Source organism: Rhinoderma darwinii, chromosome 9 (genome assembly GCF_050947455.1).
Source record: "Rhinoderma darwinii isolate aRhiDar2 chromosome 9, aRhiDar2.hap1, whole genome shotgun sequence".
NCBI lineage: Eukaryota > Metazoa > Chordata > Amphibia > Anura > Rhinodermatidae > Rhinoderma > Rhinoderma darwinii.
In genome coordinates this window covers 18673063-18690001 of record NC_134695.1, presented here as the reverse complement: position 1 = coordinate 18690001, position 16939 = coordinate 18673063, and the positions used below count along the sequence as shown (strand labels likewise).

General features: G+C 41.9%; 1 protein-coding gene across 3 annotated transcripts in view; it reads right to left on the bottom strand.

The window, feature by feature from the left end:
• Window positions 1–16939, bottom strand: part of LOC142660638 (low-density lipoprotein receptor-related protein 5-like) — a 298590-nt gene that overhangs the window by 22050 nt on the left and 259601 nt on the right. For all 3 annotated transcript variants that reach the window (XM_075837322.1, XM_075837323.1, XM_075837324.1), the window contains one exon: window positions 7439–7648. In XM_075837322.1, the coding sequence (XP_075693437.1) occupies window positions 7439–7648 (210 nt within the window). The remainder of the gene's footprint in view (window positions 1–7438; window positions 7649–16939) is intronic.

Genomic DNA, 16939 nt, shown 5'->3' with positions numbered 1-16939 from the left:
TGTCCACAGATAGGGAAGAATAGGATACCTGACAGATCCGCTTTAAAAACTATGTACACCTGTGAACTCAATATATATTTTTTAATTAAAACCATGTATTATGTAGTTTTCAAGTCAGACACACACACAGTACCAGCTTCCAGCCGAGCCATCAGTCCTCCTGAACTGACAAATTCAAAATTGAAGGCAAGATACAGCTTCTATGTATACAGGGTACATCGAAGCTATATCTCAAAAAGTAAAAAAATTACAGAATACATTGTTTTATTAAATAAAAAAATTTGTTCAAAGGTTTGCATGGCCTTTCACCCCTTCCCGCCCAATCACGTACATTTACGTGATTAAAGCCGATGGCTTACCGCCTTTTCACGTAACTGTACGTCATGGAGATGAAGCTGGCTCAGGAGCTGAGCCAGCGACATCACCGCCGGGTGACAGCTGTATGTTACAGCTGTCACCCTGAGGTATCGGCCAGGACCGGAACTAGCATCTGATCCGGCCGATTAACCCCTCACATGCTGCGTTCAATAGAGATCGCAGCATGTGAGGAGTTTATAGCCACCGGCACCCCAGCAACGTGATCGCTGGGTTGCCGGTGGCTGCAAAGGCGATCGGAGGGCTAATACTTACCTCCGGATCAGCCTGTAACGGAATCCTCCTATGCCCCGTCGTCGGCGGGGCCCAGGAGGCTTCCGGTACCATCGGCAAGATGGCGCCGGCTCAGCTTCCGGCTCAGAAGCTGAGCCGGCGTCATCAGCAGTGGGTGTCCGCTGTATGTTACAGCGGACACCCCGATCTATCGCCAGGAAACGGAGCTAGCTCCGATTCCTGGCATTAACCCCTTCGATGCAGCGATCCATTGTAATCGCTGCATCCTAGAGGTTTGTAGCAAATCGGCAGCCTTGCTACGCGATGGTAAGGCTGGCGACTGCTACTATGGCAACAGGAGCCCTAACAATGGACTCCTGTCTGCCATTATGCAAGCTGATTAGGCCCCGCCCAGAGGCGGAGCCTGATCGGCTTGCTGTCAGTGAACAACTGACAGTTCCAATACATTGCACTACATAGGTAGTGCAATGTATTAGAACATCAAACAAACAGTTGGACATTCAAGTCCCCTAGTGGGACTAAAAAAAAGTGTAAAAAAAGGAAAAATAAAAGTTGTAAAACATACAATAAAAGTTTCAAGTAATAAAATAAAACACAATCGCCCTTTTTCACTTATCAAGTCATTTATTATTGAAAAAAATAATAAAGCCATACATATTTGGTATCGCTGCGACCGTAACGACCTAAACTATAAAAATATTATGTTATTTATTCCGCACAGTGAACGCCGTAAAAAAAAAACCTCAAAAACACTGCCATAATTACTGTTTTTTTGGTCACCGTCTTCCAAAAATTGAAATAAAAAGTGATAAAAAAGTCGCATGTATCCAAAAACGGTACCTATAAAATCTATACCTCGTCTCGCAAAAAACAAACCCTCACACCGCTCCATCGACGAAAAAATGTAAAAGTTATGGCTCTCACAACATCGCGACAGAAGAAATACATTCTCTTTCCAAAAGTAATTTTATTGTGCAAAAAGTTATAAAAAAGTTCTATAAATTTGGTATCGCCGGAATCGTACTGACCCGCAGAATAAAGGTAACATGTAGTTTATAACGTACGGTGAACGCTGTATATAAAAAAAACAAGCTATGGCAGAATTGCTGTTTTTTTGTCACCTGGCCTCCCAAAAAAAGGATAACAAGTGATCAAAAAAGTCGCATGTACCCCAATATGGTACCAATAAAAGCTACAGCATGTCCCGTAAAAAAAGAGCCCTCATACCACTACGTCTATGAAAAAATAAAATAAGTTAAGGCTCCAATAATTCAGGAAAGAAAAATATCCGGTTGTGCCGGCCCGAGGGGAACATTTCTTCTGTTTCAAAAGGCGATGTATCAAGGCACTAAAATTAGGGAACCAGGAAGGGGAGGGCCCAAACATATCTGCTGGAAGCGACGGTGCCCGTATTATAGCAGGACAACACTTTCCCGGCAAAATTCCCCAAACTGCAAAGGTGTAGAGTGTGGATCAAAAGGGGGATAAGGAAGGACGCCAGTTATAAGTGCGACACCGGCCTGTGCAGAAAGGATCGATCACAGCGTAACACACATCTATGGATCATTTTATTATATTTTTTACCTTATTATTATACCACCTGACTATGCCCCTGATGTACTCTGCTCAGCTCAGATATGCCCCACATTATAAACGGAAACAGTGATACTCCAAACAAAACTATTACCAAGCAAATTCCACGCTCCAAAAGCCAAATGGCGCTCCCACCGATCTGAGCCCTACAGCATGCCCAAACAGCTGTTTATGTCCACATATATGGCATCGCCATACCCGGGAGAACCCTTTTAACAATTTTTGAGGTGTGTGTCCCCAGTGGCACAAGCTGGGCACGACATATTTGACAATGAATTGGCATATCTAGGGCAAAATTTTAATTTGTACCTTTGGCAGCGCAATCATTTATGGAAAAGACACGTGGGGTGAAAATGCTCACTACACCTCTTAATAAATGCCTTGAGGGGTGCAGTTTCCAAAATGGGGTCACTTCTCAGGGGTTTCTTTTATTTCACATCTTAGCCTCTGCAATTGTGAACCAATACTTTATATGTCGCCAAATTAGGCCTCAATTTTACATGGTACTCTTTCACTCCTGAGCTCTGTTGAATGTCCAGGCAAAAGATTAGGGCCACACGTAGGGTGTTTCTAAAACCGGGAAACGCCGCATAAAAATTGAGAGCTGTCTTGTTATGGTGGCACAAGCCGGGCACCACATATTGGCGTATCTAAGGAAAAATTCCCATTTTCACTCTCCCACATCGTGTGCACACGAATTTCTGCAAAACACATGTGGGGTTAACATGCTCACTACACCCCTAGGTGAATACCTTGAGGGTGTTGTTTCCAAAATGGGGTCACTTCTGGGGGGGACTGTTTTGGTTCCACAGGGACTTTGCAAATGCAACATAGCGACCAGAAACCAAATGCAGCAAAATCTGTACACCAAAAGCAAATGGCGCTCCTTCCCTTCTGAGCCCTGCCGTGTGCCCAAACAGCATTTTATGACCACGTGTGGGGTATTGCCGTACTCCAGAGAAGTTGCTTTACAAATGTTGGGGTTCTTTTTTTCCTTTATTTGTTGAGAAAATTAAAAATTTTGAGCTAAAGCTACGTCTTATTGAAAAAAAAGGATTTTTTTTATTTTCACTGCCCAATTCTAATAAAATCTATGAAACACCTGTGGGGTCAAAATGCTCACTACACCCCTAGATGGATTCCTCAAGGGGTGTAGTTTTCTCAAAGGAGTCATTTTTTTGGCGTTTTCACTGTTTTGGTCCCTTAGGGGCTTTGCAAATGCGACATGGCCTCCGCAAACCATTCCTGCTAAATTTGAGCTCCAAAAGCCAAATGGCGCTTGTTCCCTTCTAAGCCCTGCCGTGTGTCCAAACAGCCATTTAGGACCACATGTGGGATATTGTTTTAATCGGGAGAAATTGCTTTACAGATGTGGTGGTGCTTTTTCTCCTTTAGTCCTTGTGGAAATTAGAAAAAATTAGCTAAACCTACATTTTCTTTGAAAGAATGTAGATTTTCATTTTCATGGCCCATTTTCAATAATTTCTGCAAAAAACCTGTGGGGTCAAAATGCTCACTACACCCCTAGATGGATTCCTCAAGGGGTGTAGTTTTCTCAATGGAGTCACTTTTTGGGCGTTTTCACTGTTTTGGTCCCTCAGGGGCTTTGCAAATGCGACATGGCCTCCGCAAACCATTCCTGCTAAATTTGAGCTCCAAAAGCCAAATGGCGCTTGTTCCCTTCTAAGCCCTGCCGTGTGTCCAAACAGCCATTTAGGACCACATGTGGGATATTGTTTTAATCGGGAGAAATTGCTTTACAGATGTGGTGGTGCTTTTTCTCCTTTAGTCCTTGTGGAAATTAGAAAAAATTAGCTAAACCTACATTTTCTTTGAAAGAATGTAGATTTTCATTTTCATGGCCCATTTTCAATAATTTCTGCAAAAAACCTGTGGGGTCAAAATGCTCACTACACCCCTAGATGGATTCCTCAAGGGGTGTAGTTTTCTCAATGGAGTCACTTTTTGGGCGTTTTCACTGTTTTGGTCCCTCAGGGGCTTTGCAAATGCGACATGGCCTCCGCAAACCATTCCTGCTAAATTTGAGCTCCAAAAGCCAAATGGCGCTTGTTCCCTTCTAAGCCCTGCCGTGTGTCCAAACAGCCATTTAGGACCACATGTGGGATATTGTTTTAATCGGGAGAAATTGCTTTACAGATGTGGTGGTGCTTTTTCTCCTTTAGTCCTTGTGGAAATTAGAAAAAATTAGCTAAACCTACATTTTCTTTGAAAGAATGTAGATTTTCATTTTCATGGCCCATTTTCAATAATTTCTGCAAAAAACCTGTGGGGTCAAAATGCTCACTACACCCCTAGATGGATTCCTCAAGGGGTGTAGTTTTCTCAATGGAGTCACTTTTTGGGCGTTTTCACTGTTTTGGTCCCTCAGGGGCTTTGCAAATGCGACATGGCCTCCGCAAACCATTCCTGCTAAATTTGAGCTCCAAAAGCCAAATGGCGCTCTTTCCCTTCTAAGCACTGCCGTGGGTCCAAACAGCCATTTATTACCACATGTGGGGTATTGTTTTACTCGGGAGAAATTGCTTTACAAATGTTGCGGTGCTTTTTCTCCTTTAGTCCTTGTGGAAATTAGGAAAAAATTAGCTAAACCTACATTTTCTTAGAAAGAATGTAGATTTTAATTTTCACGGCCTACTTCCAATAATTTCTGCAAAAAACCTGCGGGGTCAAAATGCTCACTAGACCCCTAGATAATTTCCTCAAGGGGTGTAGTTTCCCAAATGGGGTCACTTTTGGTGGATTTCCACTGTTTTAGCACCGAAAGAGCCCTTCAAACCTGACATGGAGCCTAAAATATTTTCTAATAAAAAGGAGGCCCAAAATCCACTGGGTGCTCCTTTGCTTCTGAGGCCTGTGCTTCAGTCAATAAGTGCACTAGGGCCACATGTGGGGTATTTCTAAAAACTGCAGAATCTGGGCAATAGATATTGAGTTGCGTTTCTCTGGTAAAAACTTCTGTGTTACAAAAAAAATAGATTAACCCCTTAATGACCGGGCCATTTTGCACGTTAATGACCAAGGATTATTTCTTGTTTTTTCACGGTCGCATTCCAAGAGTCGTAACTTTTTTTTTATTCCGTCGACATAGCCGTATAAGGGCTTGTTTTTTGCGGGACGAGTTGTATTTTGTAATTGTACCATTTTTAGATGCTTATAATGTATTGATTAACTTTTATTAACTTTATTTTAGGAGAGAATTGAAAATAAGCAGCTATTCCAGCATTAATTTTCACGTTATAAATTTACGCCGTTTACTATGCAGCGTAAATAACATGTTAACTTTATTCTATGGGTCGGCACGATTATGGGGATACCAAATATGTAAAGGTTTTATATGTTTTTCTACGTTTGCACAATAAAAACCCTTTTAGAAAAAAATTACTTGTTTTTGCATCGCCGCGTTCCAAGAGCCGTAACGTTTTTATTTTTCCGTCAATGTGGCCGTATGTGGGCTTGATTTTTGCGGGACAATGTGTAGTTTTCATTAGTACTATTTTGGGGTACATAGGACTTATAGATTAACTTTTATTTTATTTTTTTGGGGGGGAATGGGAGAAAAGAGAGAATTTTGCCGTTGTTTTTTGCGTTTTCTTTGGACGCCGTTCATCCGGCGGTTTAATTAATGTGTTCATTTTATTGGTCAAGTTGTTACGATCGCGGGGATACCATATATGTGTATGTGTGATTTGTTTTGACAGTTTTACTAAATAAAACCACTTTTTGGGCCAAAAAAGTAGTTTTATTTGACTTTGACTGTAATTTTTTTTTTTTTTTTTTTCACAAACTTTATTTAACTGATTGTCATTTTTTTTTAAAGTCCCATCAGGGGACTTCACTATGCGATCTGTTGATCGCATATATAATGCTTTGGTATACTTAGTATACCGAAGCATTATTGCCTGTCAGTGTAAAACTGACAGGCAACCTATTAGGTCATGCCTCTGGCATCGCCTAACAGGCAGATGCTGAAGACAGACCTGGGGGTCTTTGTTAGACCCCCGGCTGTCATGGAAACCCGACGGCGACCCCCGATTTGTTTGCGGGGGCGCCGATCGGGTGACAGAGGGAGCTCCCTCCCTCTGTCAAACACATTAGATGCCGCTGTCACTATTGACAGCGGCATTTAATGGGTTAAACTGCCGGAATCGGAGCGCGCTTCGATTCCGGCAGTTGCAGCAGGAGCCAGGCTGAGTATAACAGCCGTGCTCCTGCCGCTGATCGCATGGGTACGCTGTCAGTACCCGCGCGATCACAGGACGGATATATCCGTCCTCCTGCGCGAACTAGCAGCTGCTGAGGACGGATATATCCGTCCTTCGGCGTTAAGGAGTTAAAAATGAATTTCTGCAAAAAAAAAAAATTTCACCTCCTCGTTGATTTAATTTCTGTGAAACATTTAAAGGGTTAAGAAACTTTCTAAATGCTGTTTTGAATACTTTGAGGGGTGAAGATTTTAAAATGGGGTGACTTTTTGGCGGTTTCTAATATATAAGGCCCTAAAAGCCGCTTCACAACTGAACTGGCCCCTGTAAAAATAGCCTTTTGAAATTTTCTTGAAAATGTGAGAAATTGCTGCTAAAGTTCTAAGCCTTGTGATGTCATAGAAAAATAAAAGGACATTCAAAAAACGATGCAAATATAAAGTAGACATATGGGGGATGTTAATTAGCAACAATTTTGTGTGGTATAACTGCCTGTCTTACAAGCAGATACATTTACAAAAATGCTAATTTTTGGTGTTTTTCACTGATAAATATTGAATTTATCGACCAAATTTTTCCACTATCATAAAGTCCAATGTCTTACGAGAAAACAATCTCAGAATCGCTTTGATAGGTAAAAGCATTCCGGAGTTATTACCACATAAAGTGAAATATGTCAGATTTTAAAAAATGGGTCTGGTCCTGAAGGCCAAAATGAGCTTGGTCCTGAAGGGGTTAAGAGCTTAGCCTAAAGTGCACAGATCACAAAAGTAATACCCATTAAATAGCTGCTAATATAACTGAGTGATATTTATGTATGTATGTATGTATGTATCTATCTTTGTTTGTTTGTTTGTTTTTGGGGGCTCTCAGAATTGGACACGTGAGAAATTGAAATGGGGAGAAGACATTTTTTCTGGACTTTCTGCAGTAAACCTCAAAGAATGCTACAGTCTTCTTCTCCCTTCTTTTAGCAAAAAAACTACAGTGAAAATGGTACAAAAGAAACTTACAGAACTCCTTGATGTCCAGAGGCTCCACTGCATGAATTCCAGTAAGGTGGGCAATGCGGCCTTGAATCCTTGTCCTTCGGAAGCCATTTGCTTTATCTACTCTTTCAATCATCTGCTGTTGACGGTCAATCCAGTACAGATGGTCGCCCAGGACAGAGAGTCCCATTGGTTGAAGGATGTTTGAATCTTCCAAAGTAATTCTATTAGCTCCTATAATAATAATAATATTATTATTAATAATTACAATATGTGAAATTATAAGAAACAAGGAAAAACACTTTAGGCCCTATTCACAGAGTTTTTTTGCAGGCGGAAAAATCTGCCTCAAAATTCCTTCAGGAAGTTTGAGGTAGATTTTGACCTGCCTGCACTCTGTTTGCCGCATTTTTTGTGGCGTCTTTGGCTGCGGCCATTGTGCGCCGCGGGAAAAAAAACTCAGCGAAAACCGCTTTCTCTGCATCCCATTGTTTGGAGGTCAGACACAGAACCACCTGAAGAAAGGGCATGACGCTTCATTGAAAATCAATGGGATGAGTTTTTTATGGCGCGGTTTCAAAAGCAGCGCCAAAAAACACAGTGTGAACAGGGCCTTAATGGTTCGAGCTGCACATTCCAGTGGGCTACATGAAAAATAGTTGCAATAGTAGAACTTAAAAGTATACTTGAACAGTTAAAAATTACATCCCCAAACTCACCCAATTATCCTAATGCCATGCCCTGACACTGAACATTGAGCTAGTGGTATTGTTGTCTTATCTTGTGAATGCCATTACTTTGCGGAGAAGATCACCTAGAGGCCTAGGCCATGTGATGAAGTCCAGGTTTCATCTCCAGAAAAGAGTCAGGAGGTGAATGTGTTTAGAATAGTAAATATCTACAATTATTGTTATTAGCTTTATTAAACGTATGTTTTATGCCGGCATCATACATTTTCTTTAACAGGATAGGAGAATGCTTGAACTCTTCTCAGGCCTTAGAGGGAATCGGGTCCAAGAATAACAGAAAATCTGTAAAAAACGGATTAAATAACACTTAATTATACTCTCCCTACTCCTCCATATACCTTCCTGTCTGTAGGCATGAACTGGTAACGTGAGTAGACAAAGTGTTAAGATTGTAGAATAATACTAACTACAGCAAATAAGAGATTACTTAGGGGATACTAAAGGGGGGTTTACACATGACGATTATGGGGCAAACGAGCGTTTATATAACGCCCTATAATTGCTTTGTGTAAAAAGGGCAGCAATCCACAGATGAACGAGCAAACGCTCGATTATCTGCTGGTCGTATCGTTTTAAAAAAGTAAAAGATTATCGTTGTCTGCAGCACAAACAGGAAGACGCGCTACCGACATGATACTAATGTATGGGGACGAGCGATCAGAGTAACAACCGCTCGTCCCCATCCATAGCTCCGCGTGACAGGAGCAAGTCAGTGCGGGTTGCGAGCTTACGTATTTTGGCCAAAACGTTATCGTGTATCATGGATATCTTTTCAGAATGCAGCCAGGTCTAGTGCTGGAGGAGAATGGTATGTCAGTATATTGGAAGGTGCTGGGCAGCCCGCCTTGTCTAATATTATGGCCGTGACTAATAGGCTGTAAACCAGCGTGGTGCACTACATGCACCCATGTGACTGACATTCTTATAAAAGCTACATGTGTCTGCAATGATAATACTAAGCAGCCACCCCCTCATGAATGGTAGACGAGTGAGTGGGTGTTCATCATTATATTGCACCTGTGTGATCTCCCTCTATGTAGCATTGTGTTTTGTCATGAGTAAATATGGCCTGTTCAGTGATTTTATTGCAAGTACTGCGGGCAAAAAATGCAGCAAAAAATGCTTGGAAACGAGCGCTGCAGGTTTTTCCGGCCTCCCATTGATTACAATGGGAGGTCAGAGATGGAATCGCGGCAAGAAAGGGCATGTCGCTTTTTTCCCTGTCTAAAATCTGCATATGAAAAAGACGCCTCTGACTCCCTTTGAAATCAATATCGATTTCAGACATTTCTTGGCGCGGATTCTGACGTGGTTTCTGCGTCAAAATCAGCCCCAATAAACTCTGTGTGAACAGGGCCTAAAATTGCCTAAATAAAACTAAACTGTGTGAAATAGAACATAAAACCTGCTGGCGTATACAGACATCATAGAAAGAAGTCCCACACTCAGGACCCCCTTTATTAGACAGAGCAAATAGCCGCTAAGAGAGATTGGCTCTCACAGACTGTCAGCCATTCATTTTACAGGGCCAACATTTAATACTACAATTTTTTGCCAATTAATTATTCACAATGGATTCAAGTATATTTTGGCCACCTTAAAGAACCCCTGTAACTATGTAACATATTTCACATATACACATGAATGGTTACATTGTTAATATGGTTGGAAAAAGACACATGTCCATCATGTTCAACCAAGGGATGGGAAAAGGGAAGGAATAAATTTCTACACATAGGAGCTAATATTTTTTTGTTCTAGGAAATTATCTAAGCTTTTTTTTTTAAAAACCATCTACTGTCCCTGCTGTGACCAGCTCCTGCGGTAGGCTATTCCATAGATTCACAGTTCTCACAGTAAAGAAGGCTTGTCGCCTCTGCAGGTTGAACCTTTTTTTCTCCAGACGGAGGGAGTGCCCCCATGTTTTTTGAGGGGGTTTTACATAGAAAAGGATTTCACCATATTTTCTGTATGTGCCATCCATATATTTATATAAGTTAATCATAACCCCCCTTAGTCGTCTCTTTTCAAGGCTAAATAGGTTTCATTCTTTTAATCTTTCCTCATAACTTATTGTATTTTTTCCAACTCCAGGGCATCCTTTCTATGAACTGGAGCCCAGAACTGAACTGCATATTCTAGATGAGGCCTCACTAAGGCTTTGTAAAGTTGTAATATTATATCCCTGTCCCGCGAATCCATGCCTCTTTTAATATACGGTAATATCTTGCTGGACTTTAAAGCAGCTGATTGACATTGCATGCTGTTATTTAGTTTATGATTTACAAGTACACCCAGATCCTTCTCAACAAGTGACCCCCCCAGTATAGCTCCCCTAGGACATATGATGCATGCAGGTTGTTGGTACCCAGGTGCATAACTTTACATTTATCTACATTAAACTTAATTTGCCAACTGGATGCCCAAACACTTAGTTTGTTTAAATCCGCTTGCAATTCACGAGCATCTTCCATAGACTGAACAATACTACATAGCTTGGTGTCATCTGCAAAAATAGAAATCGTGCTATTAATCCCATCCTCTATATCATTAATAAACAAGTTGAATAATAGTGGTCCCAGCACAGAACCCTGGGGTACACCACTTATAACCGGGGACCATTCAGAGTAGGAATCATTGACCACAACTCTCTGGATACGGTCCTTCTCAATCCAATTACAAACTATATTTTCTAAACCTATAGTCCTTAATTTACCCATTAGACGTCTATGAGGGACAGTGTCAAATGCCTTTGCAGAGTTCAAAAACACTATATCCACAGCGGCCCCTCTGTCTAGGCTTCTGCTCACCTCTTCATTAAAACAAATCAGGTTGGTTTGACAACTTCTGTCCTTAGTAAAACCGTGCTGGCTGTCACTTATAATACTATTTTTTGTCACATAATCCTGTATATAGTCCCTCAAGAGCCCCTCAAACTTTTCCCCACAATGGATGTTAAGCTTACTGGTCTTTAATTACCCAGGGAAGACCTAGGGCCCTTTTTGAAAAAAAAAGGCACCACATTTGTCCTGAGCCAGTCCCTTGGCACTATACCAGTCACTAGAGAATCTCTAAATATTATGAAGAGAGGGAAAGAAATAACAGAACTAAGCTCTTTAACTCCTTCCTGACATCCGACGTATATATATCAGGCGCTGTCGGGCAGGGCTTCCCACAAAGCGCAGTACCATTACGTTGCGGTGATAGTGCAGGCTCAGGAGCTGAGCCCGCACCATCACTGCCGGGTGATAGCTGTATGCTACAGATGGCACCCTGAGGTATCGGCCAGGACCGGAGCTAGCATCCGATCCAGCCGATTAACCCCTCTGATGCTGCGTTCAATAGAGTTCGCAGCATGTGAGGAGTTTTTAGCCACTGGCACAACAGCAACGTGATTGCTGGGTTGCCAGTGGCTGCAATGGCAATCAGAGGCCTAATACTTACCTCCCGGTCTGCAAGCAACGGAAGCCTCCTATGCTTCCCTCGCCGGCGGGGCCTAAAAGGCTTCCGGTACCATCAGCAAGATGGCGCCGGCTCAGCTGAGCCAGCGTCATCGGCAGTGGATGTCCACTGCATGTTACAGCGGACACCCTGCTCTAACGGCAGGAACCGGAGCTAGCTCCAATTCCTACCATTAACCGATGCAGTGATGCAATGCGATTGCTGCATCAAAGTGGTTTGTAGCAAATCGGCAGCCTGCCATGCGATCCCCTACTGGGACTAGAAAAGTGTATAAAAAGTAAAAATAAAAGTTGTACAAAATAAAATAAAAGATTCAAGTAATAACATAAAACACTACCGCCCTTTTTCCCTTAGCAAGTCATTTATTATTGAAAAAAATAATAAAACCATACATATTTGGTATCGCCACGTCCGTAACGACCTGAACAATAAAAATATTATGTTATTTGTCTCGCACAGTGAACGCCGTAAACAAAACAAACTAAATATTAATGCCAGAATTGCTTTTTTTTGTCCCTTTGTCTTCCAAAAATGTTAATAAAAAGTGATCAGAGTCGCATGCATCCAAAAATGGTACCTATAAAAACTATAGCTCGTCTCGCAAAAAACAACTCGTCATACAACTCGACGAAAAATTTTTAAAGTTAGCTCTTACAACTTGGCGACAGAAAAAATACATTATTTTTACAAAAGTTGTAACGCATAAAAAAGTTCTATAAATTTGGTATCGCCGGAATCATACTGACCCGCAGGAATAAAGTTAACATGTAATTTATAATGCATTGTGAACGCTGTAAAAACAACAAAACTAAAAACTATGCCAGAATTACTGTTTTTTGGTCACCTTGCCTCCCAAAAAAAAGGATAATAAGTGATCAAAAAGTAGCATGTACCCCAAAATGGTACCAATAATAACTACAGCTCGTCCCGCAAAAAAAGCAGTCCTCATACCACTACGTCTATGAAAAAATAAAATTAGTTTAGGCTCCAATAAGTCAGAAAAGAAAAATATGCAGTTGTGTCGGCCCGAGGGGAACATTTCTTCTGTTTCAAGTGGCGATTTATCAAGGCCCTAAAATTAGGGAACCAGGAAGGGGAGGGCCCAAACATATCTGCTGGAAGCGAGGGTGCCCGTATTATACCAGGACAACACTTCCCAGCAAAATTCCCCAAACTGCAAAGGTGCGGAGTGTGGAAAAAAAGGGGGATAAGTAAGGACATTTTATCAGTGCGACACTGGCCTATGCATAAAGGATTGCTTCACAGTGTAACAAATATTTATGGATTATTTTATTGTTTACCCCATTATTATACCACCTGACTATGCCCCTGATATACTCTGCCCAGCTCACATATGGCCCACATTATAAACTGAAATACCAGTATAACTCCAAACAAAACTACTTCCAAGAAAAATCCACGCTCCAAAAGCTAAATGGCGCTCCAATTCTGAACCCTACAGCATGCCCAACAGCAGTTTACTTCCACATATATGGCATCGCCATACCATGGAGAACCCTGTTTTTTTTTCTTTATCAAAGTTTATTAAATTTTCAATACAAACAAATAACAACTTCAAGGCATTTGAACGAGTGGCAGTTCAACTGAACCACTTTACATGAAATTTTTGCATACAGTGCAAATGTTATACATAAAGAGCATATACATTGTTGGCATCAAGAAGTGTACATTGCGTAAGAACCATTCAATGAGGAACAAATAAGCACAGAAGAATTTGTACAATATAATGGAGAACCCTTTTAACAATTTTTGTGGTGTCTCCAGTGGCATAAGATGGGCACGACATATTTCCCACTGACATGTCACATCTAAAGAAAAATTTAAATTTTTACTTTGCACCATCCGCAGCGCAATCATTTATGGAAAAGACCTGTGGGTGAAAATGCTCAGTACACCCCTTAATAAATGCCTTGAGTGGTGTAGTTTCCAAAATGGGGTCACTTCTCAGCGGTTTCTTTTATTATTTCACATCAGAGCCTCTGCAATTGTGAACCAATATTGTGTAAATTGCCAAATTAGGCCTCAATTTCGCATGGTACTCTCTCACTCCTGAGCCCTGTCGATAGTCCAGGCAAAAGATTAGGGCCACATGTAGGGTGTTTCTAAAAACGGGAAACACAGCATAATAATTAGAGAGCTGACTTGTTATGGTGGCACAAGCTGGGCACCACATATTGGCATATGTATGGAAAAAAAATTTTTTTCACTCTGCAACATCGAGTGCACACTAATGTCTGCAAACCATCTGTGGGGTTCAAATGCTCACTACACCACTAGGTGAATACCTTGAGTGGTGTAGTTTCCAAAATGGGGTCACTTGTGGGTGGTTTCCACTGTTTTGGTCCCACAGGGACTTTGCAAATGCGACAGTGACCAGAAATCAATCCAGCAAAATCTGTACTCCAAAAGCCAAATGGCACTGCTTCCCTTCTGAGCCCTACTGTGTGCCTAAACAGCAGTTTATAACCACATATCGGGTATTGCCATACTCAGGAAAAATTGCTTTACAAACGTTGTGGTTCTTTTTTTCCTTTATTTATTGAGAAAATGAAAAAATTTGAGCTAAAGCTACGTCTTCTTGAAGAAAAAGGCTTTTTTTTTATTTTTACTGCCCAATCCTAATAAAATCTATGAAACATCTGTGGGGTCAAAATGCTCACTACACCACTAGGTGAATACCTTGAGGGGTGTAGTTTCCAAAATGGGGTCACTTGTGTGGGGTTTCCACTGTTTTAGTCCCACAGGGGCTTTGCAAATGCGACATAGCAACCAGAAACCAATCCAGCAAAATCTTTACTCCAAAAGCCAAATGGCACTCCTTCCCTTCTGAGCCCTATTGTGTGCCCAAACAGGAGTTTATGACCACATATCGGGTATTTCCGTACTCCAGAGAAGTTGCTTTACAAATGTTGGGGTTAATATTTTCCTTTATTTGTTAAGAAAATGAAAAATGTTTTTATTTTCACTGCCCAATTCTGATAAAAGCTATGAACCACCTGTGGGGTCAAAATGCTCACTACACCTGTAGATAAATTCCTCAAGGGGTGTAGTTTCCAAAATGGGGCCGCTTGTGGGAGATTTCCACTGTTCTGTCCCTTTTGGGGGCTTTGCAAATGTGACATGGCCTCCGGAAACCATTCCTGCTAAAGTTGAGCTCCAAAACCAAAATGGCGCTTGTTCCCTTCTAAGCCCTGCCGTGTGTCCAAACAGCCATTTAGGACCACATGTGGGATATTGTTTTAATCGGGAGAAATTGCTTTACAGATGTGGTGGTGCTTTTTCTCCTTTAGTCCTTGTGGAAATTAGAAAAAATTAGCTAAACCTACATTTTCTTTGAAAGAATGTAGATTTTAATTTTCACGGTCTATTTCCAATAATTTCTGCAATAAACCTGTGGGGTCAAAATGCTCACTATACCCCTAGATAATTTCCTTGAGGAGTCTAGTTTCCCAAATAGGGTCACTTTTGGGGGATCTCCACTGTTTTGGCACCGCAAGAGCACTTCAAACCTGACATGGTGCCTAAAATATTTTCTAATAAAAAGGAGGCCCCAAGATCCACTAGGTACTCCCTTGCTTCTGAGGCCGATGTTTCAGTCCATTAGCAGACTAGGGCCACATGTGGGATATTTCTAAAAACTGCAGACTCTGGGCAATAAATAAAAGGGGTTAAGAACTCTAAGGTGTAAGGCTCTATTCAAACGTCAGGATCCGAGTGTCGGCCGATAAAAACGGCCGTTTTGCATCCCTGTTCGTTTTAAAAACGGATAAATTTAATTTGTAATTTTTTTGCCACACACTTCACTCTGTAGATAATGCCACACACTGCCTTCTGTAGATACTGCCACAGCCCCCTGTAGGAAGTGCCACACAGCCCCCTTGCAGGTAGTACCCCACAGCCCCCCTGTAAGTAGTGTCACACAGCCCCCCGGTAGGTAATGCCACACAGCCCCCCTGTAGCTAGTGCCACACAGCCCCACTTTAGGTAATGCCACACAGACCCCTGTAGGCAATGCCACACAGCCCCCTGTAGGTCATGCCACACAGACCCCTGTAGGCAATGCCACACAGCCCCCTGTAGGTAATGCCACACAGCCCCCTGTAGGTAGTTTTACACAGCACCCCCCCATAGATGTCACCCCTCCACCTTTCTGTAGATAGCGCCACTGTTCCAGGAGAAGTACCTGACTTCAATGTCCATATATGGACGGTGAAGTCAGGGACTTCTCCTGGAGCGGAAACACCGGCCACAGAACCGGGGATTCCACTTCAGAAGTGCCTGACGTCACTGTGTCCATATATGGACAGTGAAGTCAGGGACTTCTCCTGGAGCGGAATCCCCAATCCCCGTCCACCGTGTTGCCGAAGCTGTGGCCGGGGACTTGGGATTCCGCTCCTACAGGGAGCAAAATAATACCCTCCTCCTCACATGCACTTCGCACTGTGAGGAGGAGAGAGCGAGTGACGAAAGACACGGCCGTCACTCGGAACACATTCGAGTGATGGCCGTGTATTACCCGGCCCCATAGACTTCTATGGAAGCCGGACGGCCAGGAGAACGACCAAAAATAGGGCATGTCCCAGTTTTTGACTGCCCGGTTTTCCAGGCCGTTAAAAAATCGGTCGTGTGAATAGCCACATTTGGGGTCTATTGTTCCTACTGCGGCCGTGTGACGGACGTTTTTTTGAACGCCCGTCACACAGCCGCGAAACCCTGTCGTGTGAATAGGGTCTAACCCAACTGGTCCCGGGGTCTTGTGTACATTTGTTTTATTTAACTTGGCTTGGACCATATCTACATTCAGCCAATTCAGTATATCAACTGATATATTAACAACACAGGCACCGGCTACACCAGCTGCTCTTTCTTCTGTTGTATATACAGAGCTAATAAACCCATTTAGTAACTCTGCCTTCTCTTGAACCCCTGTCAGCAACTCCCCATTACCACTATTTAGGGCTACATGTTCAGACCTTGGCTTTTTTGCATTTACATACTTCAAGATATTTTTGTACTTTTGCTGATTTTATTACCTTTTTACAGATTTTATTAAGCTCTTTATAATTACCAAAGTCTACAGCCGTACCCTCAGGTTTGTATTTTTCAAATGCCCTTTTTTCTTTTACATATATTGCCCTTTTTACAGAAGGTGTAAGCCATGTGGGGTTTAATTTTAGTAGTTTATACTTGTTACCTATAGGAATAAATTTTGCACTATAATTGCCCAAAGTAGATTTTAAAATGTCTAATTTATCATTTGTACCATTATTTGACGTTAATTCTTCTCAGTCTA